The sequence below is a fragment of the Esox lucius genome, chromosome 15, assembly GCF_011004845.1.
Source record: "Esox lucius isolate fEsoLuc1 chromosome 15, fEsoLuc1.pri, whole genome shotgun sequence".
Taxonomy (NCBI): domain Eukaryota; kingdom Metazoa; phylum Chordata; class Actinopteri; order Esociformes; family Esocidae; genus Esox; species Esox lucius.
This window is the reverse complement of record NC_047583.1, coordinates 27005525-27030876: the sequence shown is the minus strand read 5'-3', so window position 1 is coordinate 27030876 and position 25352 is coordinate 27005525. Positions and strand designations below refer to the sequence as shown.

The 25352-nt window shown below is 41.5% G+C and overlaps 1 protein-coding gene across 1 annotated transcript in view; it reads right to left on the bottom strand.

The window, feature by feature from the left end:
* crim1 (cysteine rich transmembrane BMP regulator 1 (chordin-like)) overlaps positions 1–25352 on the bottom strand; it is a 106340-nt gene that overhangs the window by 7316 nt on the left and 73672 nt on the right. The window contains exons 8-12 of the mRNA XM_010878657.3: positions 12273–12401; positions 11629–11785; positions 6813–6934; positions 5884–6096; positions 4097–4312 (exon numbers count right to left, since the gene is read on the bottom strand). Of these exons, the coding sequence (XP_010876959.1) occupies positions 4097–4312; positions 5884–6096; positions 6813–6934; positions 11629–11785; positions 12273–12401 (837 nt within the window). The remainder of the gene's footprint in view (positions 1–4096; positions 4313–5883; positions 6097–6812; positions 6935–11628; positions 11786–12272; positions 12402–25352) is intronic.

The window sequence follows — 25352 nt, the reverse complement described above, 5'->3', positions numbered from 1 at the left end:
TGAACCTTGCCTAACCCTAACCCTAACCCTAACCTCCGTATAGTGGTGAAATCGGTAACCCATTTCCAAGATGAACATGTTCCCCTGGCCCCTCCCCCGAAAGAAACAACAACATATTTGTTACAATATATAGTGTTTGTGTACACATACTGATGTAAGCACACAACCACCAAGTTAAGATTTTGTTGCAGGTAAAAGTTGTTATTATTATTCTTTAGGCACCAATGTTCCGTGCTTAGTTACTGGAACCCTGCACTGAAATTCCAAAAGACTTGCCTATCTTCAGTCAGCTCCTCTGAAGCTTGTGTGCATCACAGAGAAAAAAAGAACATGAATTCATCCAGAATAATCTACCAAGTATAACTGTAGCAATTTTTTTGTAGCCCAAATGATTTGGTCCTTACAGTCAGTTTTGTAAAAAAACATATTTGTGGGGCACTCAGGGCAATACCAATGATTCATTCTGATATCAGATCGAATTTGTCTTATAAGGTAACATGAAAAACTGACAGAGAGCACTGAGCTGTTTGGGCTACAAATGAATTACTATTACAGTTATACTTGGTGGATTATAACTTTTAAATCCACCAGAGCAGCCAAACACTACATCATCTGACCAGAATAATACCCAGTGCTTAAAATATTGATGACGTTCACGTGGCGTCTTTGGTTAATTCAGCTCAAACATCTCAAATAAACAGTCTAAGAGAAGTAAACAAACAAACTATCCACGTGAGATGTGTTGGTTCCCTTTAAGGCATCCCTGTGCTCTGATGCCGTGTTTTACGGTGACAAAAGCCTAAAGCACTGCTGTCTGTTTCACGTTTGGCTTGGCTGGCCGTGTCTCCGTTTTCCAATGCACTATTCATGTCATGCTCCCTGACTTATGCATAATGCACATTTTTATTATTTTGTTACTTTCTTCTTCTCTCCACAGCGTTTGAATTTGGGCTCCGATCAGTGGTATATTTCCCCAGCTGTTTACCCATCAGAAACAAACTTTCATTTCGCTCCTCTCGCTGTGTCACTGTTGTTCTGTCCCAGCCTCTTCCGTTCTTTCTGGCATACCCGTTTGGTTATTAATTCTGGTTTGTTGTTGTGCAAAAGGTGCCAAAGCAAAATGTAAACACTATTATAGCATCTTGTTCAATGACAGCTCTGTGCAGCTACGATGCCCTACATAATTATTGGCACCTTTGGAAAAAACATGGCTGTAAATACATGTCTTTGTTATTTGTCAGCTTGATCATACATTAACACATTCTAGAAATATCAAATCTGAGGTAAAACATTTAAATTGTATATTTATCTATATTGATATCTTTCTACATTTTCATTTCAGTCAGTTAGGTTAGTTGACACCCTTATACAGTGGATATAAAAAGTCTACACACCCCTGTTAAAATGGCAGGTTCTTGTAATGTAAAAGAATGAGACAAAGATAAATCATGTCAGAACTTTTTCCAACTTTCATGTGACCTATAACATGAACAATTCAATTGAAAAACTGAAATCTTTGAGAAAAAGAATAACATTCATAATAACCTGGTTGCATAAGTGTGCACACCCTTAAACTAACACTTTGTTGAAGCACCTTTTGATTTTATTACAAAACTCTGTCTTTTTAGGTGGTAATCTATTAGCATGGCACATCTTGACGTGGCAATATTTGCCCACTCTTCTTTGCAAGAGCGCTCCAAATCTGTCAGATCGCGAGGACATCTCCTGTGCACAGCCCTCTTCAGATCACCCCACAGATGTTCAACTGGATTCAGGTCTGGGCCATTCCAAAACGTTAATCATCTTCGGATGAAGCCATGCATTTGTGGATTTGGATGTGTGCTTTGGGTTGTTGTTGTGCTAAAATGTGAACTTCCTCTTCATCTTCAGCTTTCTAACGGACGCCTGAAGTTTTTGTGCCAAAATTGCATGGTATTTGGAACTGTTCATAATTCCCTCCTGACATAATTCCCTCCTGACTAAGGCCCCGGTTCCAGCTGAAGAAAAACAGCCCCAAAGCATGATGCTGCCACCACAATGCTTCACTGTGGGTACGGTATCCTTTGGGTGATGTGCAGTGTTGTTTTTGCACCAAACATACCTTTTGGAATTATGGCCAACAAGTTCAACCTTGGTTTCATCAGACCATAAACCATATTCCCACATGCTTTTGGGGGACTTGATGTTTGTTTTTGCAAACTTCAGCCGGGCTTGGATCTTTTTGTTTATAAGAAAAGGCTTCAGTCTTGCCACCATACCCTATAGCCCATTCATATGAAGAATACTGGAGATTGTTGTCACAAGTAATACTTGCCAGAAATTCCTGCAGTTCCTTTAATGTTGCTCTAGGCCTCTTGGAAGCTTCCCTGACCAGTTTTTGTCTCATATTTTCATACATTTTGGAGGGACATCCAGTTCTTGGTAATGTCTCTGTTGTGGCATATTTTCTCCACTTGATGATGACGGTCTTCACTGTGTTCCATGGTATATCTACTTATTTCGTACCCTTCTCCGGACTGATATCTTTCAACAATGAGATCCCACTGAAGCTTTTTGGCTTTTGCTCTGAGATGCAACTAAGAAAATCCGACTAGAACAGCTGAACTTTATTTGTGATTAAACTTTAAATGATGGCAGGTGTGTAATGACTTTGATTTAACATGAGTTTGAATGTGATTGGTTAATTCTGAACACAGCCACATCCCCAGTTATAAAAGGGTGTGCACACTCATGCAACCAGGTTATAGTAAGGTTTTAATTTTTTATTTTACCCCTTGAAGATTTCAGTTTGTTTTTCAATTGAATTGTTCACATTATAGGTCACATTAAAAGTGGAAAATGTTCTGACATGTTTTATCTTTGTCTCTGTCTTTTACAATACAAAAACCTGGCATTTTAACAGTGTGTAGACTTCTTATATGCACTGTACAGAGCGACTTACAGTAATTGCACACATTTTCAACCTGGTCCCCAATGAGTATCGAACCCAAAACCTCCAACATTTTTTGTGCCATGCTCTACCAACTGAGCTACACTGGACAATTTTTTAAATAGATATTCTTAGAAACCACAACTAATAGGAGCATCTTCAGTATGAATATTTATTTCAATAGAAACTTTTAAGTGGTTGTCCAAAACTTCCTGTTTCACTGGCGTACAGATATATACTGATGAGAGTAGCTTTGTTCTGGTGATCCAAATAACTTGTTAGCAGGGAGGTGGCGTCTAACTATAGTTTTGGAGCCATGGTGACCCTAAGAACGTCTGCAAATCTCCAACTGTGATCCATGGCAGTAGCAATAACCTTAAATTAAAGGTTATTTCCCAAATTATTATAGAGTTTGATCAAGCTAAAACTATGATGATTTGTTTCACAGTATCTCACAAAAGTGAGTACACCCCTCACATTTATGCAAATATTTGATTATATCTTTTCATGTGACAACCCTGAAGAAATGACACTTTGCCATGTTGAACTTCCAGTGACCAGTATGAGGTAGTGTGAGAGCGATAACACCAAATTTAACACAGCTTCTCCCTATTCACACCTGAGACCTTGTAACACTAATGAGTCACATGACACCTGAGAGGGAAAATGGCTAATAGGGCCCAATTTGGACATTTTCACTTTTGTTGCCAGTGGTTTAGACATTAATAGATGTGTGTTGTGTTATTTTGAGCAAATGTACACTGTTACACAAGCTGTACACTCACTACTTTACATTGTAGCAAAGTGTCATTTCTTCAGTGTTGTCATATGAAAAGATAAAATCAAATATTTACAAAAATGTAAGGGGTGTACTCACTTTTGTGAGATACTGTATATCCTTTTTTACTCATGTTTACCAAGGGTAAAATAAATAGTGGCGGACACAGTATAATTTCCTCAGTTCAATCAAGACAACCTTGAGACATTATCCACATTTCTAATAACCACTACCTTCGGGCTTCTGCTATTTTCAAGTAAAGCAATGACGCTGCTGCTCTTTATTATAAAATAATTGATCATACATACTTTCCAGACAGACTCCAGAGCATTGAGGTTCAAGGTCAATAGTGATTTAAAGCCAACTTGCAACTTCCTATACAAACGCACCTGGGCAGTGAGGGCAGCAGGAGTCTTGCGTTCTGATTGGGCTTGGGCAGAGCAGGGGCGGGCACACCTCTGTCTCACACAGGACACGCCCACTGTGACAGGTGCACTGGGTGCAGGCGTCAATGTTCCACGTCTCCCCCTCCACAAAGTACTCGCCTCCTGGGGCCAGACAAACCGACGAGTCTCCCAGGTCTGGTTTGTGGGAGCTAGGCTCCTCTGAAGGAGTAGGATGGACAAAAGAGCACAGGGTCAAAGGTGAAAAACTATGAAAACAGCTGTACAGTATTAACAACATTTACTCAGTAACGTCAAGAATGGGAATATTAGCAAAATCTTTTTTTTTTCAGACTTTCAGCCTAGGTCGTCTGGAAGATATACTGTCTACACAACCAATTTGCCAATCTGATGTATTGCTCAAACCAATAGCTAGCGCAACCTTTTTTACCTGCTATACCGCAGAAGACGTAAGCTGATGAGTGTGCAGAGGCAGTAGCACTGGGTATCTTATGCGTGGTTGGACACCTCAAAAGATACTACAACGTAGAACTAGTCTGAATCTGCCTCTACGTTCATCAGCTGGTTACGAACGTTTGAACACTTAACTAAAGCACCAACGCCATAGAGGCAACAGGTAGAGAAAACAGGTAGCCAAAATGTCTCTTTTCAGCTTTTCAGTTACTGCACCGGGCATTGGCCGCGCCAGGCCAAGACTAAGCCTAGCACCCCTATTAACATCCGTGGGAATGATTTAGGAATGTGTCGATTCCCAACCGCGGCACACAAGTGATCGGCACCCCCCGTGTCCAAAAATCCCTGGCCTTGACTTAGCGCTACCTTAGCTAAAAAATACAGTATATAGTATAGAATAAACAATATCTCAAAAAAGTGAGTACACGCCTCACATTTTTGCAAATATTTGAGTATATCTTTTCATGTGACAATACTGAAGAAATGACATTTTGGTAAAATGTAAAGTAGTGAGTGTACAGCTTGTATAACAGTGTACATTTGCTCAAAACACAACACACATCTATTAATGTCTAAACCACTGGCAACAAAAGTGAGTAGTGAGTACACCCCTGCGGCCCAGTCTCCGAAGTGTGGGCAACATGCTCTGCTTCGGTATGTCACAGTACATGTTGGCATTCATGATTCCTTCAATGAACTGTAGCTCCCCTGGAAGAGCACTTTGCCATGTTGAACTTCCAGTGACCAGTATGAGGGAGTGTGAGACCGATGATACCAAATTTTACACCCCTGCTTCCAATTCACACCTGAGACCTTGTAACACTAACGAGTCACATGACACAGGGGAGGGAAAATGGCTAATTAGGCCCAATTTGGACATTTTCACTTAGGGGTGTACTCACTTTTGTTGCCAGTGGTTTGCACATTAATGGCTGTGTTTTGAGTTATTTTGAAGGGACAGCAAATTTACACTGTTATACAAGCTCTACACTCACTACTTTAAATTGTAGCAAAGTGTCATTTCTTCAGTGTTTCTTCAGTCACACGAAAAGATATACTCAAATATTTACAAAAATGTGAGGGGTGTACTCACTTATGTGAGATTCTGTATACCACCATAAATTATGATTTGATTACTGTACATTACATTAGATGAAGCGAATATGTGAATGTGTTTTTAAGTGTCATTTCAGGTGGTCTCCATGTTTTTATCTTTTGAAAGATGTCTTTTCAACATCTTTTTAACGTCCTTTGCTCAGTGGATGCTAACTACCGAGTACACAATTCTCTCCTTATTTGAGTGGTTTTGGGTTGCCTACCTGGGCAGGACGGGCAGCACTGTCCAGGCCAGATGGCAGGGCTGTCGCAGGCTGGCACAGGGCAGGAGATGAGGGCACACATCTCTCTGCCGCTGTGGCAGTAGCAGTCCCGGCAGCCGTCATGCCAGTTCTCCCCGTTGTTGTGCCGTCTTCCATCCATGGAAAGACAGGAAGCCTTCTTCACTGCTGGGGCCACAGAAGAGGAGCTCGGATCTGGAAGGGAGATAGAGAAGTGAGGACAGCTTATAGAGACCTTAATAGCATAATCTTATCATTTCCCTTACATTGTAAAGGACAGTTAGCCTGACCAATCACTGACTGGTTTACACGAGCAAGGACCAACCAATCACTGACAGGTTTACAGGAGCATAGACCAACCAATCACTGACTGGCTTTCTGGAGTAATGGGCAATAAAAAAACTGACCGTGATTAAAATTCTGTCTGAGATTCTTAACAATATTCTAAAGGGATACAGATTAAAACATTTAAAGCGAGTTACGGTCACTCATTTGTGAATATTTCAAAGGCAGTTAATTATTTAGCGCTAATCACTTCAGAACACAAAAGGACTATTAATAATAGATCTTTGGAGAAATGCCCCTTGGTTAACCAACAGGTGGGTTTGAAAAGCATAATAGCAACAATACCTTTATGGTTAGAGGGCCCAGGTCAAAAGTACTATGGAGTTTGCCTGATGACACAAACAGATATTTTACTGCTACATACTTTAGTCTATGACTCCTTCCATCGCAGGCGATTCGGTGGCGATAAAACGAGGGGTGTTACAACCATACAAATTTGTCAGTGATTGGATCATCTCTAACCATTCAGAGGAGTGAGTCTTCGAATAAATATGAATAATTATTATGATAACAAACAAAAAACTCCTATATTCTTTTTTTCCTTGATATCAGTTGATGCCACTCACCTCTGCATTGGCACTTCAGGCAACCCAACTTGTCCTGCTGGAAGCCCATTGGACAGGCCTTGTCGCAGGGTAACTCTGGACACTTCTTACAGCGACATATATCACAACCATGCTTGTTCTTTCTGATGGAGTAGAGAACAAGTGAGAGGACAGAGTGAGAAAGAGAGAGTTAACAATAATTCACAAGGTAAGAACATACGCCTAGGTCTTCACTTATAGCGACTATACAATGCTGCATCTGAAATCTATAGTCTATAGAAAACTTGGACATTCCAGTACAAAAGTGTCAATTGACATAAAAATGTCCCTTTAAATGGAGGAAAAGCACTGAGAAGTGAAATATCCCAGGGACAGTTGGGTGAACACAGCGTGGAAACGTGAACAGCATAGAACCATAGCCAACATGATCAACATGGGAGTTGTTGTAATGAGGATGCAGAATACTCTTCTTCTACTGACGGTTGTGTCTTTTATTAAAGTGGATGAATGGTAAAGGTGGAGGTTTGAACCGGACCACCCTAAGCCACTTATAGTTATACTTCTACTAAACAAATGAATTATTCAAAGAGTTATTTATGTGGACTGCAAAACTAAATGTTTAGCGGCAATACAAATAAATGTACCGAAAAATTTTTTCATTTTCATAAGCACCAGCTTCCAACTGTGTTTGTATTTTGGCCTATGAAAAAGAAATCAAACAATGAAACGTTACTACCACATGAAATGCGGCTGAATAAAAGGACCCACAATACTTTATCATTCAATTGTGCTCTAAAAAAAAAGAAAAAAGTTATAAAATAAAATAATGCAGGTTGCTGTAGCACGGCTGTGTGTTTAAAGTACAAATAATAATTTTAGGCTATGATGGTTTCATATATCATCATTCAATGGCACAATAGCACTGCAAAGGTTATATTTATCGTGTGCCACTGTGCTTGTTTGTGTAACATGCTTTCGTACGTTTACAACAACACTGTGCTTGTTTGTGTAACATGCTTTAGTATGTTAACAACAACACTGTGCTTGTTTGTGTAACATGCTTTAGTACGTTAACAACAACACTGTGCTTGTTTGGGTAACATGCTTTAGTACGTTAACAACAACACTGTGCATGTTTGTGTAACATGCTTTAGTACGTTAACAACAACACTGTGCTTGTTTGTGTAACATGCTTTAGTACGTTAACAACAACACTGTGCTTGTTTGTGTAACATGCTTTAGTGCGTTAACAACAACACTGTGCTTGTTTGGGTAACATGCTTTAGTACGTTAACAACAACACTGTGCTTGTTTGTGTAACATGCTTTAGTACGTTAACAACAACACTGTGCTTTTTGTGTAACATGCTTTAGTACGTTAACAACAACTCTGTGCTTGTTTGTGTAACATGTTTTACTATGTTAACAACAACACTGTGCTTGTTTGTGTAATATGCTTTAGTAAGTTAACAACAACTCTGTGCTTTTTGCAGTGGCATTTGTTTCATTCATATGACATGGTTTTTGGTAAAAGGTAAACAGCCAAAAAAAACATAGCAAGCAGGGGGTACGTTTCAGCTGACAATGCCAAGCAGCACCAATATCATCAGTTAAAACAAGTATATTGATAAGGGTGTGTGTGTGTTTATGTGTCTGGGAAGGATTGTGTGTGCATGTCAACAGTTGGCACAAATGACTGACCATAGAGACATATCAAACAAATGCTTGGCTCCCTAACTGGCTGCTCAGACCAGACAGCACAGGGCCCCTTCCCTATCCTGTGTAAACATTCACCTAGCAAATGTTCCCTATCCCCTCCCTCTCATCCTTCCATCCTCCCCTCTGATCCTTCCATCCTCCCCTCTCATCCATCCCTCCCTTTAATCCTTCCATCCTCCCCTCTCATCCATCCCTCCTTTTCATCCTTCCATCCTCCCCTTTTGTCCCTCCCTGTCATCCTTCCATGTTCCCCTCATTTTACCATCCTCCCCTCTCATCCATCCCTCCTTTTCATCCTTCCATGCTCCCCTTTTGTCCCTCCCTGTCATCCTTCCATGTTCCCCTCATTTTACCATCCTCCCCTCTCATCCATCCCTCCCTTTCATCCTTCCATCCTCCCCTTTTGTCCCTCCCTCTCATCCTTCCATCTTCCCCTCATTCTTCCATCCAACCCTCTCATATGTCCCTCTCATCCTTCCACCTCACCTCTAACCCCTCCCTCTCATCCTTCCAACCTCTGCCCTCGCTATCCCATCAATCCCTCTCATCAATCGCTGCATCTTATCCTTCCATCCACCTCTCTTCATCCATCCCTCCCTCCCTCCCCCTCATCTTTCCACCCCACCCTCTCATCCTTCCATCCTCCCCACCTCCCTTTCCTGCTGCTCTCTTATCTCATGAATAATAGGAGCGAGGAAGAGCCATCATGTGCAATCCGCATTTGGTTTGGTGATAAGGAGCTATCAGGGGCCATTTCAGTTGTGAGGAATATCAATAGAGTCTGTACGGAGAGGAGACGGCGGCATGTTGAATTATTCAAACCAAGCACTCTGCTGCTCCCACATAGGGGGTAAGCCAGAACTTTGACGGGGCTAAATAGATATCTAAAATTAGAATCTTAGATGCAAGCATTCACATCGTGCACACTCATTCACGACAAAGATTTGAGAGAAAGAGAGACAGAAAGAGACAGAGAGAGAGATGAACGGTGAAAGGAAACAAGCCGAAAGAAAGAGATATTTAGAGAGAGAGAGAGAGAGAGAGAGAGAGCGAGAGCAAAAGATAGAACCACGATTGATTCAATGCAGACACACAGCAGCAGAGTGATCCCTGGCTGTGACAGACAGGTGTTGAGGGAGAATTAAGTTCATCATGAGAAGGTTAATGTGTGGACGGAACACTGCCTAGCGCCCGGGCGTTTCGCTCACTGCCCATAACTATTCTGTCACAATAATCCCCAGCAAGCCGACTGGCCGGTCGCTCCGCTCCACAGTTAAGATACAGGCCAGATGGATTATAGTGAAGACAGACGGTGTCCCCGGGGCCCGATGCAAAAGCTGCTAGCTGCTCTATGAAAGAGAAGGTGTGCAAATATTACTACAAGGGACCGGAGAAAAAAGCCATTAAAGCCACACCCCGTCAATCTTTGTTTTCCTCTTCTAACTAAAACAGCTTCCCTCGTGCGGCGCCAAACAACCACTCATGGTTACAACGGGGTGAGTTCCGTATGAGCAAACAAGGCATTTGTAAGTTACATCCTTCAAGACTCAATTACTTCATTAATTGTAATTGCCACTGAACGTCAGACGTCCGATTGCATCTTTTAGCTGAGCGGTGACGAGCCCGAGGTAGCTGGTGGTTAGTCCGAACCACAGACACAGATCATCTGTTTCTACAGCTATGGTACTGCAAGAAATGGGTTGATACGATGTTGAGGTATATATTTCTGCTGCAAAGCTCATCAGAAGGAGCCAGAGACTGAGTCATAATGGTTCGGTAATTGGTCATTTTAAACTGGGTTAATCAAATCAGAAGGGGTTTGTTGGGCTCTAACCTGCCGTTGTTTTGCACAGTAAATGAAGGAGGTGTGTGTGTGTGTGTGTGTGTGTGAATATTGGCCTGTGTGCGTACCTTGTTAACCTGCAGACAAGATTCCGTAGTGAATGCTGCAATAAATCACTTTCCTGACATATCTCGGGTTGTAAATGGCAATCAGTGTATTTTTGGGAGGGGTGTGGTGTGGCTACAACGACGATACCAGGGGCCGGATGCATTTGGTGAAACCAAACAAACATCCTGTTAGAAGATTAGCCTTTCAGTGTCACTATCGCAGGCTATTCTTTATGAAGTGCAACAGCAACAGCCACGCAGCCAACACGGTTGAAGCTAATTAAAGTGTCAACTCCACACGCAGTGGCTGTTTAGCCAAAATGAGTTGTGCAGAAGGAAAAAGGGAATCAATTTGTCAGTTTAGAAGTAAAAAAAATAAAAAAATCCCTTAAGCTTAACAGGCAACGCAGGTAACATTTGTGACATACATTTTCAGGAGACGCAATTTCAATTTAAATTGGCCATCTGTCTGTCTGATTTTGTGAAGTTCTACTGCTTGATAACGGCAGAGAGCGACTGGAAAAGTAGGCATAATTTACCCACGAAAGATTTGAAATTGCTATATATTTCAAAGTGTGGAGCGCTGGAAGTGAGAACTACATGATAATTAAGTGAGAGCAGGGAATCAGCATGTTGGTTTTGAAGGGTGTCTGAGTAGGTAGTATGGGAGGGAGGACCGGGGGAGTGAAGCTACACAGGGAGTTGTCTAAGGGTAGAGTAAGGGAAGCTACACAGGGAGTTGTCTAAGGGCAGAGTAAGGGAAGCTACACAGGGAGTTGTCTAAGGGCAGAGTAAGGGAAGCTACACAGGGAGTTGTCTAAGGGCAGAGTAAAGGAAGCTACACAGGGAGTTGTCTAAGGGCAGAGTAAGGGAAGCTACACAGGGAGTTGTCTAAGGGCAGAGTAAGGGAAGCTACACAGGGAGTTGTCTAAGGGCAGAGTAAGGGAAGCTACACAGGGAGTTGTCTAAGGGCAGAGTAAGGGAAGCTACACAGGGAGTTGTCTAAGGGCAGAGTAAGGGAAGCTACACAGGGAGTTGTTTAAGGGCAGAGTAAGGGAAGCTACACAGGGAGTTGTCTAAGGGCAGAGTAAGGGAAGCTACACAGGGAGTTGTCTAAGGGCAGAGTAAGGGAAGCTACACAGGGAGTTGTCTAAGGGCAGAGTAAGGGAAGGGGAAAAACAGGGCCTTGACGGATAGAGAGAAAGACAGAGAGAGAAGCACTTCCTCACATGAAGCCGAATGGGCAGGCCTTGTCACAGACCACAGCCTTGCACTTCTTGGGCCTGGGGCGACACTGGCACACATCACAGCCACGGGCATCTGTCTGCATGCCGAAGGGACACCTCAGGGCGCAGTCGGAGATCAGGGCGCCGCACAGCTCCTCGCCTGCACGAAGGACACCGACAACAAGCTCATCACGTGTCCGTTAATAGCTAGAAGGCAATGCAAAGTCGACATACTGTTCGGCGATCCGTGGCGAAGGTACTGTACATGCGTCAATAGGTCATCGCTGGTGGAGGCTCAAAAGTGTTATTGAAACTATGATGATCCCTATTGCAACAAGTCATAACAGAAATGGGTAGAAATCCATTCAGGATGTATTAGTGTGCTCTTTGAGTGCGGTGACATCAACAGACAAGATGAAGCGAGACGCTTGAGAATTATGTCTCAATGCCATTGGCCCAGGGCCACTCCTCTGTGTATAAACTAATCCAGTCAGAGGAAATAATATACGTTACCTAGCGCAATGTCAGTCTGAACCATGGTTGAGAATCAAATTGAAGAAAGCAATCTTAAACGGGGAGGTCACCAGCCTACATGAAACACTTGTTTTCTTTTTTCATTGGAAAATGGTGACTGGCTCAATACTCACGTGTTTTGCAGAAGCAGGTGCGACAGTTGTTCTGGTCCAGTTGGAAGCCGTATAAGCAGTCTTTCTCTGACAGGGAGCAGTTTTCTAGTGACTGACAGGTAGGGGGCGCCATAGTGATGTAGGTGGGCTCTGTAGGAACAAAATCAAATACACCACTTGAGGTGAGTCACTGATGACTGAGTAACTTCACTGAACACACATGCACACACAGCTTTGTTCTGAAATTATGACTCATCACTCAAAGCAATTTCTTCCCAAACCCTCACACATTCATTCAATTAATTTTGTAAATATCAGAATACGTTTTGGAAAACCCTAGCCTACAATAATATTCTATTTAAAAGCATAACCAACCTCACCGACAATATTTTTTATGTTTCATTAAAGGCACAACCAAACCCAAATTAAACACATGCTACAACTTCAGTTACAACCATATCCTGGTCAGAAGCATGACCAAACTCACATTAAATACAGTTTTGTATTTATTTAACCAATATTTAACCAGGCAAGTCACCTGGCTATTCTAAATTTCAAGGACGAGTAAAGCATTTCAAATGCCAGACAAGACAGTACACAAAATAACATACATTATATAAAATTGAAATATGTATAAATACAAATGAACAAAAAAATAATACATTAAAATAAATATAGCAGTACACATGAACTGTACAGACAGGAATAGAGGAACAGACAGGTGCAGTGGTCAGATAGCGGCTCCTTTATGTTATCTTTGAGTAAAGTGAGACGAGTGTGTTGAGCTTAAGGGTCTTTTGCGACTCATTCCAGTCACTGGCAGCAACAATGACCAACCTCACCTACAAGAGTATCCTGCTTAAAGGCACAAGCAACTCCACCAGTGATCCTCACGTTCAAAAGCCCAACCAACGTCCTCTATAATAATCCTGTTTATACGCACAACTTTGCCTTTGAGACCAGCACCGTCTCTGCTTCTCCATCTAATGCATATCTCTTAACACTGAGGCATCTGCTTTCAATTCACTTTGTATGAATCCATTGAAAGGATATACTGCATTTAATATCGTATTGGAGGGCTCCGGCTGGCCGTTTCTCACAGTCACAGACCTCGGAACAGCGTTTAGCTATGACACCGTTGACAAGTTCCTCTGTGATGCCTGCCATCATGCCTGGCTGGCTGTTCACCGCTGCACAGGGTTACTGTCTGCTGAGCTGAGGGACACAGCCGTACTGTGATAACAGATGAGGAGGCTCGTACCAGCGTCGGACCGGCGGTCAGACCAGGAAGTCAAACAAGGAGAGGGGAGGATGAAGAGGACAGGAGGAGCAGGTGGGGAGGAGACGGGGAGGAGGGGAGGAGGGGGTGGGAAGGATGACAGGTGAAGGTGGGCAGGAGGAAAGGTGGGGATGAGGAGACGTGGAGGGAGGGGAAGGACATGGCGGTCAAGGTCGGAGGAGACACCCGTGAGTAACTGCTCCTTCTTTGGAGTAAGCTATTATCATGCATGCAATCATCTCAGAACCCAGAACCAAATCACTTCAGGATTGGCCGTTCGTATGTCGACAGAGGTCCTGAATTAACATAAACAGAGTGTCAGAAAGAAAACATAAAGCCATCGCTGAATTTATTGGAAACCATGTCAAATAAAATACACTGAAAAAATAAAAACTCAACATATTAAGTGTTGGTCCCATGTTTCATGAGCTGAAAGATCTGAGAAGATATCCTTGCTGTCAGCATTTCATCTTTTCCAAAACAATCCAGGTAACCTGACAGGTGTGGCATATCAAGATGCTGTTTAAACAGTGTGATCATTAATATGGATGCATCTTGTGCTGGGCAAAACATGGCTTACACTCAATTGCACAGTAATACTTGTCACACAACAAAATGTCACACGGCATGTTAACTGAAGCGATACCTACCAAAGCTATTGCTAGACAACCGCACGTTAATATGTCTACCAAAAGCCACCACCAATGTTGCTTCAGAGAATTTACCAGGACGTCCGACGGCTCTCACAACCGCAGACCACGTGTAACCACGCAAGCCCAGGAGACGAGCCAACCCAGACAGCTGATGAAACCGGGGGTTTACACGATCAAAGAATCTCTGCACAAACTGTCAGAGTATCAGTGTCAGAGAATCTCATCTGTGTGCTTGTCGTCCTCACCGAGGTGTTGACCCGACTGCAGTTTGCCGTCAAAACCGATTCAGTTGGCAAATCATCACCTTTGATGGGTTCTGGCATGCTGGAGAAGTGAGCTCAATCAACTGCACTCGGTAGTCGGCAGACAGCTTGTTCTGTGCGGCTTCAAGTGGGCGAGGGGGTTCGGTTTAGCTGCTGCCAACAGAAGCACGGTTCGAGCAGGCATAAGCCACTGACAACGAACCCAAGTTGCATTTCACTAATGGCTGTTTGAAAGCACGGAGGTACCGTGACAAGAAGGTACCACACCCCCTGTTGTGCCATTCCTCTGCGCCATCACCTCAAATTTCAGCATGGTGACACACGGAAACATCTGCACAGGGTGGCTGAAAATGAAGGCCCGCGTACTTACCAGACATGTCACCCCTTGAGTATGTCTGGGATGCTCTGGATCGACATGTGTCAGTTCCCGCCAACATCCACAGAGAGTGGGTCAACATTCCACAGGCCACAATCAATAGCCTGATCAACTCAATGCAAAGGAAACAGTGGTCACACCGGACACTGACCGCTTTTACGAAGCAAGGTGTCCGCCACAAACAAACACATACCTGTACTCCCGGTGATAGGAGTTCCCTATATTTCAATTGGCTGATTTCCTTATATTAATTATATGTCAGATTAATTGTTGAAATTTGAAAGTCAGTACTATCAGTAATTGAAATGATTGCATTTTATTTCTGAGCAGTGTAGCTAGTAGCCGATAAGGCCACTTAATTAAATGGACCAAAACACTGTTTGGCTGAAAAGTTGGGGTCACTTGATTAATTAATTCCCAGTAAAAATGACTGGTCGACAGGACAGTCAGTCTGAAGACAATGCAGTGCCAATATTGCGGAGGTACAAATTTAATTAGGCCCAATCAGATAAAAGAAACAAAATGACAAGACACTCTTTTCCCATCTGCTTCCTTCTCAAGGTTGTCTCCGACAATTGCCTTTATGTCTTTATTTCAAGAAATACAATTATTATGAATTAAGAATGAGCTCCATCTCTCGCTCTGTCTCTCTGATTTCATTAACCAGCAAAAACCTAAGGCAAAACAAGGTACAGTATCCCTGTTAACAAGCAATTGATGGGTGGGCTGAAAACTGCTCAGCAGATACAGTGGCAGAGACATAGCAATTAATTCAGGCAAAAAACACGCCATGCAATGCCAAAAGGCCATGGACACAAACAGCGACAAAACAACACGCAGACAAAGCGACTGCACCACACAACACAACCCTGTTACAGGTTGATTCCCCCTTATCCTTGGTTCCGTTTTGCCGTTTGGTGTAGGGAACTTATGCAGAATTAAGCACAGAGTGTATACGAGCCCTCCGGAGGCCTTTATCCCAATGTGACACCTTTCATTTGCTTAATTACCGACAGTACTTATGGCACAATTCCCCACCAGGAAGAGGGGCTGTTTCACCTGGAGGAATCAAGCTCTCCTAAGAAACTATCCTATGACGACTCTTTAAAATTTCATGCAGATATCACAAATACACTGTTTCATAATTCTATTGACCGTACATTCAGGAGTCCAGGGAAAGGAATACAGAGAGAAAGGAAACAGAGAGAGAGGAAACAGAGAGAAAGGAAACAGAGAGAAAGGAAACAGAGAGTCAGTCAAGCCGGGGCTCAAATCCCCGTCGCCAGGAGGCATTGTGCTGTCGGAAAAATAATGACAACATTCTAAGCATTTCTAGCACAGCAAATATATGAACAAATACATAAGAAACGTTGCAGTAAGCGATAACCCCCCGTAAAACAGCCATTTTCTCAGATCTTTCAGCAGACTGATCGAGTTCAACAAACAATTGGAGCTGTTTGGTATTTTTTGTTCCTGAATTAGGAAATCAAAATGGCTGATGTGACGGGCTGACAGTGGAGGGAGTAAATGAAACTGCCAGGAGCAAAGGGCCATGTGCCCCCGGGGGCCACTGGGACAAACTAAGATGTGGGGGGCATGTTGTGTGTGCTTGTGTACCGCCTGGGAAGGAGCGACAAGGACAAGGTTAGTGTGTTTATGCGTGTGTGTGTGTGTGTGTACTGCCTGGGAGGGAGAAGGGCAGGGGTGACAGTAGCAGGTCCTGGCTTGTGTTTACCTCCTGTTCCCAGTGGTCCAGGACACATCAAGGCCCCGGACCCAGAACAAACAACACCAAGTCTAGACAACACTCAGCTCACAGTGACTGCCCCAGCCTCATAACCAGATGACAATCCATAGCTACAGTTGGGAGATTAAGTATTTGATACACTGCCGATTTTGCAGGTTTTCCTACTTACAAAGCATGTAGAGGTCTGTCATTTTTATCATAGGTACACAACAACTGTGAGAGACGGAATCTAAAACAAAAATCCAGAAAATCACATTGTATGATTTTTAAATAATGTATTTGCATAGACTAGGCATAACAGCTATCCATGGGTTAGTTCCCAACATTAACGTTTGAGGATTTTTAACATATTATGCTCAAAATAAAATCTATAAGTGACTTTATTGAGCTTGACAATCAAGATAGTTTAGGATGATGAAATTTGCATATACAGATATGTAATCTTCACTTCAACACCATTGAAAGATAAAGGTAAACAAATGTAACACATCTGATACTGACTGAGTACAACAAACATCTAGAAAAACTTTTTTCACAATGTTCATACATACATGCATGTTCATACATGCATAACTTTTGATAGGATTTCCCTATTGTTAAAATATCTTTTACTATCACTATGCTCATTGGTTCTAATTGAACATCATTCAACCATTTGGTCATTATACTGTATGTATTTTACATTGTTTTCCCTAGAATGTGCAGACTGAAAAGTATAGAATCACCATAGATTTGTATGACCTCAATAGGATTCAAACAAAAGTCAAACGACCACTGCACAAAACAACCAAAACATTTCCACAAAGACCACTACATTGCCTATGTACAAAACAATACTGTCAAATACAGGACACAATTGCCATCCATAGTAACCACATCTGGTAACCAAATAACCATATAAACCATGTGAACACTGGCAGTCTTTCAAAATGGAGCAGGATAGACAGCAAGGTAGAAGAGTGAATCACACTTACTATGGACAGAGTCACAACTACAAACCGAGCTGCTGTAAACCATCACAAGTGCATCTTTGTTGACAAAGCAGGCTTACCTGGCCAGAACTGGACACAGTATCACTGGCCTATGAGCAACTGTCCATGTGCCTGGACAATGTGGGGGAAAACCATGTGTGTAGCCATATCTGAAGATGTGGAGCTAGGACATAAGTCCCTTCTTGGGTTCTTATAATGCTTGGGCTGCTCACCTCATTGAGGTTCTTAATGAAATAGTGTGTGATAATGTTGGCTCCATCCCCAAGAGCTGATTCAGGAATGGTTTTGGGTCACTCCTTGGTTCCTGACCCTAGACTTGGCCCCATAATATCCTTTTCCTTATGGAGGTGGAAGGTCTATGACTGCCCTCCCCATGAGCATGTCAAAATTCTTCAGCCCATGGATAAGCCAAGTCATGACATCACTGGTGACCAATGTCAGGTTTGAATTCACCATGCCAAAAGATTCTTCCAACAGTGGATGAAAAAGGAAGATATTCATTGTGACATGGACTAGATATCATGGCCAAATGCCGAAGACAGAATTTAAGCAAATTAGTGTGTGCGCTAAACATTTACATTACTTTTATTTATTTCTGATAGTATTTCTTACAAATGATTAGACAAAAAAAAAACAAAAAAAAAACAAAAAAAAAACTTTTTGCATAAATTAGTGTAGAAGATTGTAGAAGATGAGTGTAAAAGATGTCTTCATTGCTCACACTTTTGGTTATGGGATATAAATTATATAAATTATTTTCAGTGAATTGTGATGTTAAAGCTTTGCCAAATGTGAAAACAGTGAAATAAACTGTAACAAATTACCATTAGCAATTTTACTTGTGAGCCCCGATTCACTAGGATAGAGGCCCCCCCCCAATCAAATTTTGCTTAGGGACCCCAAATTACTTGGGCCGGCACTGCATGTGTCTTACATTGTTCGGTCTTGGACTAACTGATTGTTACAATGACTAAGCTGAGAGAATTGCATGTTATGTTTTAAATGACTTATCCAATGTTCTCATTATATATTTCATCAAAAACTTGGTGTTTGATCTTATGGTGTGTTGTGGAAATTCTTGAACTGATGTATACTTGGTCCTATACATGTATAAATGGGTTACTAGTTAAAGGTACCGAGGCCCCATGTTTGGATGAGAAAAGGAATGTAGTTAGAGAGGTATCTGGTGTTTACCTTGGGGGCATCCTTGACCGTTTAGAAACCAAATTAAAGCCAAATCAGTAGTTTTGAATGCAAAATGTAAAGGTTTACAAATATAATCAGTTAGGAGTTTTGCACTAAGAGTTCTGAAACAGTGCAACATGCTATTGATAATAGTACCAAAGTGACAAAAAAACTATAATAAAAATCCATAGAAATGCAATTCCTGTTGATTAAGTACACCCCTAGCTTCGATAGCTGTTGTTGTCCTCTTTTACTGAAATAACGTAACACAGTTGATTTCTTGGAAGTGTCAGTCTCAGAGGAACATTTTCCCACTATCTGTTTACAACACTGTTTCAGCTGTGTCATGTCTGAGGGTGCCTTGAATACACGGCCCACTTCAAGACATTGAGATTGGGGCTTTGATTCAGACATTACATAACCCTCCATTTCTGCTTTACTGAGCCATCCTTTTGTATCTTTCCATCACTGTCCTGTGGCAAGGTCCATGTTTGGTTCCGCCTTTGTTTATTGCCAGATGGCCTCATATTCTCTGTGGTTCCATATGGAATTCATAGTTGACTCAATGATGGCAAGTTGGCCAGGCCCTAAGTCAGGAAAGCAGCCCCATAATGCCACCACCTCTTCTGCTCAAAGGCAATGATTTGCTTTCGCCAAACATGGCATCTGGCATTGTGGACAAACAACCACACCTTTGACTCATCTGTCCAGAGAACAGTGTTCCAGTAATTCTAGTCTTTATCCAGGTGTTGTCAGACAAACATCCGCTGTGTGTTGATATTCTTTTTTTGAGAGAAAAGGCTTTGTCCTTCCTGACCACTCATGTAGGCCATGTTTGTGCAGTGTCTTTCTGACAGTTGACTCATGCACATCGACATTGATTGGGGCAAAAGAGGCCTGTAGATCACATAGATGTTATCCTGGGGTTCTTAAAGACTTCTATGATTATCTTCTGGTCAGCTCTTGACCTGACTTTTGTGGGATGATGTGTCCTCTGTAGATGGTCAGTGGTTTGAAATGTTCTCAATTTGTAGATGACACACCAGACAGTGGAGTAATGTATTTTGAATTGTTTGGAAATGGCCTCGTAATCCCTCCCAGAGCATCAATATTTTTTCAGAGGGCCTCAGAGCATTTTTTTTATGTTGGCATGGTTCGTCACCATATACCTATATGCTTAAAACCAAACTAAGCCAAGTATCTAATGTTTATGGAAGGGTGGATACCTCCCAAGTTACTCACTGATGAGGATTCAATGCACTATGTAATTGTAAAGGTAAGGGCTTTTGTATTAAGCTAAATTTGATAAATTGTTTCAAAGTACAGTTTTTGTGTGATCTGTTAAATTGGGTTAACATTATCAAATAGTGTGTTTGGAATTTAGCTCAAATTCCAAATATGTCCAAATATGTAAGAAATATATGTAAGAAAAGACATGTACTTCATTATTCACATCACTGTATTTCCATGTTATTTTTGTCACATAGCAGGGATTGCTCTATAACCTTGTGTATAGAAACTATAAATTGTAAGTAATGTGTGATTTTGTAATTTAGGTGATTTATCCCATTAAATCTGACAGGCTATAACAGGGAATAACTTTACCAGAGTATGCAACGAAATACATACCCAGCCCAGGCAGTGGGTGGCAATCTTTCTGTAAATGAATCAATACAAACCACCATTACCATAGTGTTCAAGTACTGTCTGATGTGGTCAAAAGATGACCAGATGACTGAGATCACCAGAGGGCTGTTGGGTTATCTACAAAGGGCACCCAGATGCACATCATTAAGTCATCCGTCTTCGATAAGAAGATGAGGCTAAGGGCATTAGAGGCATAACGATGTGCAACATTAAACTTGCTGCTCACGGCATCTCACGAGGTGACACGGTGGCCTTTTGTAGCACCAAGCTGACCACCACAGTATACGACTGAGCCTTGACTGTGCTAGAAGGCCCAGTGTGCTAGAAGGCCTAACAAATAGCTAGAAGGCCCAGTGAACAATGCCTCGGGAGGAATCGTCAGTGGGGATTTCTTGTTCTTGTTGGACTCTAGCAACTTCCTCAGGGGGCTTGCAAAGCTAACTGAGGTCTGGAGGTGAGTGAGCCTGCCCTAACCAACGGTGGCACACGTCGGACAAGCAGCGTGGACAAAATATGAATGTCTTTGCGGGGATGACTATGAGGAAGACATCTCCTCTCCCAAATAATTTGGGTTTTTTCTGATGAGACAGGTCTTTAGAAAGAATTTTTAATTACTAGATTAAGGAAGGTTATTCATATCTTCTCAAAGAGGATGGTAAGTGACTAGGAATTTAAGTAATAATTTCTTCAGTTCAGGAGATCTGTTCACAAGCAACCCCACAAATAAAAGAATATCATCTAGAGTATGACTGTGTCTCAATGTAGTCAAGGCATGAAATTATTATTATTGCTATTTTAAACTATAATGGATTTTCAAGTTTAGTTGTGTTCAATTTGTAGTGTACACATTTACGCCAATTTCTTTTGATAATAATTATACATATTTTTGGCCCTAAGAACTAAATCGTCCCACTGCAAATTTTGGTTTCTCCCCCTACCAAGAGACAATGGTTTATATCTTAAACAGAACACGGGTGAAACCCATCATATAACAAAGAAAACTCATCCCATGCATGAATGGAATATAAATAGGTATTTGGTTAGAAATCAAATGCGTCAGTCTGTCTCATACCTCAATTAAAATGTAAATAAAATCGAAGCCAAGCCTAGCTGAGTGACTAAAAACACGATGCCCCATAGAGATTCAATTCCCCAAACTATTATAAGTAAATGTAATGGTTGTAAATGTGTGTGATCAGAAGCATATCAAAGAAGGGAATAATATACAAGCTCTATGTACCACAGCTTTGATCTGAGCCCATCCCCCAGAATGAAATGAAGCCTCACGAAATCAGCAACAGAAATATTATAATGTCTCACCTATTGAAAATACAGAAAGAAAATGAGGAAGTCATAAGGTGTATGAATGCATGTGATCTTCTATTATTACTGTTACCATTCAGGGTACGTGGACAGGCAAGCTCGGTGCGAGGACCGGTGCTGCATGGTGATTGGCCCGCAACCTGGAGTACCTTCACCCCCTACCTGACTCTTTCTCCCTGGGTACGAGGCTCGGTCAGTCTAACATGGGTAATTGCTTCGGAGGCGGACAGGTGCATAAAAGATTAATGGGAAGGGGTAGGGGTGGTGGTGAGTGGCACCACAGAGTAGAGGTAAGCGGCCTGCGGGCACGGAGACACGGCGTGGAACGCTGCCTTTTCCCTGCCTTTCCTGTGCTTAGTCAGGTTGATTTGTTTCTCCACACACCAGCATCCATCCATTTCTATATCCATCTATCCCTATACCCATCCATTGATTCATAAATCGCTACCTCCATCCCTATAGGAATCCATCCATCATCCCCTCATCTATCAATACATACTGTACATTCAACATCCATCCCTATATGAATCCATCCATCATCCCCTCATCTATCTATACATACTGTACATTCAACATCCATCCCTATATGAATCCATCCATCATCCCCTCATCTATCTATACATACTGTACATTCAACATCCATCCCTATATGAATCCATCCATCATCCCCTCATCTATCTATACATACTGTACATTCAACATCCATCCCTATAGGAATCCATCCATCATCCCCTCATCTATCTATACATACTGTACATTCAACATCCATCCCTATAGGAATCCATCCATCATCCCCTCATCTATCTATACATACTGTACATTCAACATCCATCCCTATAGGAATCCATCCATCATCCCCTCATCTATCTATACATACTGTACATTCAACATCCATCCCTATATGAATCCATCCATCATCCCCTCATCTATCTATACATACTGTACATTCAACATCCATCCCTATATGAATCCATCCATCATACCCTCATCTATCTATACATACTGTACATTCAACATCCATCCCTATATGAATCCATCCATCATCCCCTCATCTATCTATACATACTGTACATTCAACATCCATCCCTATATGAATCCATCCATCATCCCCTCATCTATCTATACATACTGTACATTCAACATCCATCCCTATATGAATCCATCCATCATCCCCTCATCTATCTATACATACTGTACATTCAACATCCATCCCTATATGAATCCATCCATCATCCCCTCATCTATCTATACATACTGTACATTCAACATTTACTTCATTGGAGACTTTTGCATCCTGATTACAAAACAAATTGCCATCAAACTTTAGCTAACAAGATATCCCAAATTCAACATTCGCTGCTGTACTGCAATGCTTGCTTTCTCCCTGGGGCGCGCGTTAGGCATGGGTTGACAAACAAGCAAAATAAAGTGAAGTGGTATTTGCACTATGGATGGTTCTGAGGCTCAAAGAATAATCACAGTTAACACAGTATTTTTTTTCAAATTAAGCACAAGCATTAAGAACTACTATTTATTAGCGCTGATATATCCCTTAAGTTATATATCCCTCAAGTTACTGTAAAAACATATAATAACAGTATTTATATAGGGTTATAAAGGGAATAATTTAATGTCAGTTGACATATGTGAGTGTTCAAGGGTAAGTAACAACATAGTATTGTCAACAACACTGTAACTTAGTTGTTGTCACGTTAATGTTCAATATAAACAGTTAATATGTAAGCCAATTAAATTTTTTCCCCCTTTGTGTTAATTTACAGTGTTGAGGCTGGTTGTGTGTGAGTGTAATACCTAGTTCTGGCTAGACTAGTCGGACAAATTTAGATATCTGGTAAAAATAACTCACATGGGCTCTTGTTTCTGGTTAGGATAACTGTATTTAACGTAAATATTATTTGATAAGTGGTTAGATTAAGTTATGTATACTAATCAACTTTAGGCATGACTTTGAACTTTTAATAAACAACCCTGAAGTTGTGTAAAATGTAAATAAAAATAGAATGCCATGATGTGCAAATTATTTAAACCCTATATTCAATAGAAAATTGAAAATGAGACATTTTATTTATTTGTTGAAAAATATATGCCCACACAATTTGATGCCAGCAACACGTTTCAAAAAGGTTGTGACAGAGGCAACAAAATACTGAAAAAGTTGTGTAATGCTAAAAAACTAAACCTGGTGGGATATCACACAACTAATTAGGTCAATTGGCAACAGGTTGATAACATGATTGTGTATTAAAAGATCATTCCAGTGAGGATGGGTCTGTCAGAACCAAAGATGGGGAGAGGTTCACCATCCAGCTTCTTATCAACGCACAGTTCAAAAGTCAGTATCTGTGATGGTATGGGGGTGTAGCAATGCGCATGGCATGGGTGACTTGCACATCTGTGAAGACACCATAATATAAAAATGTTTTGGAGCCACATTTGCTGCCAACCAGACTTTTCAGGGAAGACAATGTCAGACCACATTCTGCATTTAATACAACATCATGGCTCTGTACTAAGAGTCTGGGTGCTAAACTGGCCTGCCTGTAGTCCAGACCTGTCACTTATTGAAAAAATGTGGCGTAGGAAACTCTGAAATGTTGAGCAGCTGCAATCCTATATCAAGCAAGAATGGGAATACATTTCAAACTACAGCAATTGGTCTCCTCAGTTCCCGAACGCTTACAGTACTGTTAAAAGAAGAGGTGATGCAACACAGTGGTAAACATGCCCCTGTCCCAACCTTTTTGAAATGAGTTGCTGGCATCAAATTCAAAATGGGCATTTATTTTTCCAAAAACAATATTATTGCTCAGTTTCAACATTTGTACATTTTATGCAGCGTCCCAAGTTTTTTGGAAACAGGATTGTATAAAATATTGCAATTCCCAATGTTACATGTTAAAGGCTATCTATGCTTTAAGACAAAAACAGCAGTTGGGGCTGTAAGAGCATGCAAACACTAAAATGGGTCTAGCAAGTTCTTTTACAGAGAACTATGCTAGGCTTTAACCTAGTATCAGTCTCTTGGATCACTGATTTGGGCTATTGCTGAGTCTCAGCTTTCATGTGAAGGGGAAGATCATGGTTGATAATCTGTAGGTTAGGTCATCGTGTTCCTTTAAGATAAGAGGCTTGCATGAACATGGCACTTGGCTGCTTAACAAAGACTACAGAATACCAATGAAGATCTTCTACTGTACCACCGACACATTATGTAAAGTATGTAAAGTATAGAAACGGACAGCTTACTAGAACCTGGTAGCTCCTTGTACACTTGGTGTAATCTCATCAGTGATAGGAAGCCAGAGAAAGCCAGAGATTGCTAAAGAGAGATAGACAGAGATAAACAGCAGCATCCCCACATAGCTTTGCAAAAAGCCATACTACAGATTTGCCTAATAAAAGATTAGGATTCTGTAAGCCGCTAAGCTCACTGCTTCCACTAACCAGACAAACGAGCAGTAAGCAGCGGCGCCGGTCCCTAGCGTCTTTCCAAACCAATATGAAAAACACATGTGAGGGTAGAGTAAAGAGTAAAGTGATATTCTGAGCAGTGCATCATAAATAAAGATACAAAGCGGCGCATCTGTTGTGGGAAAAGAACGCCAGCAAGGATTG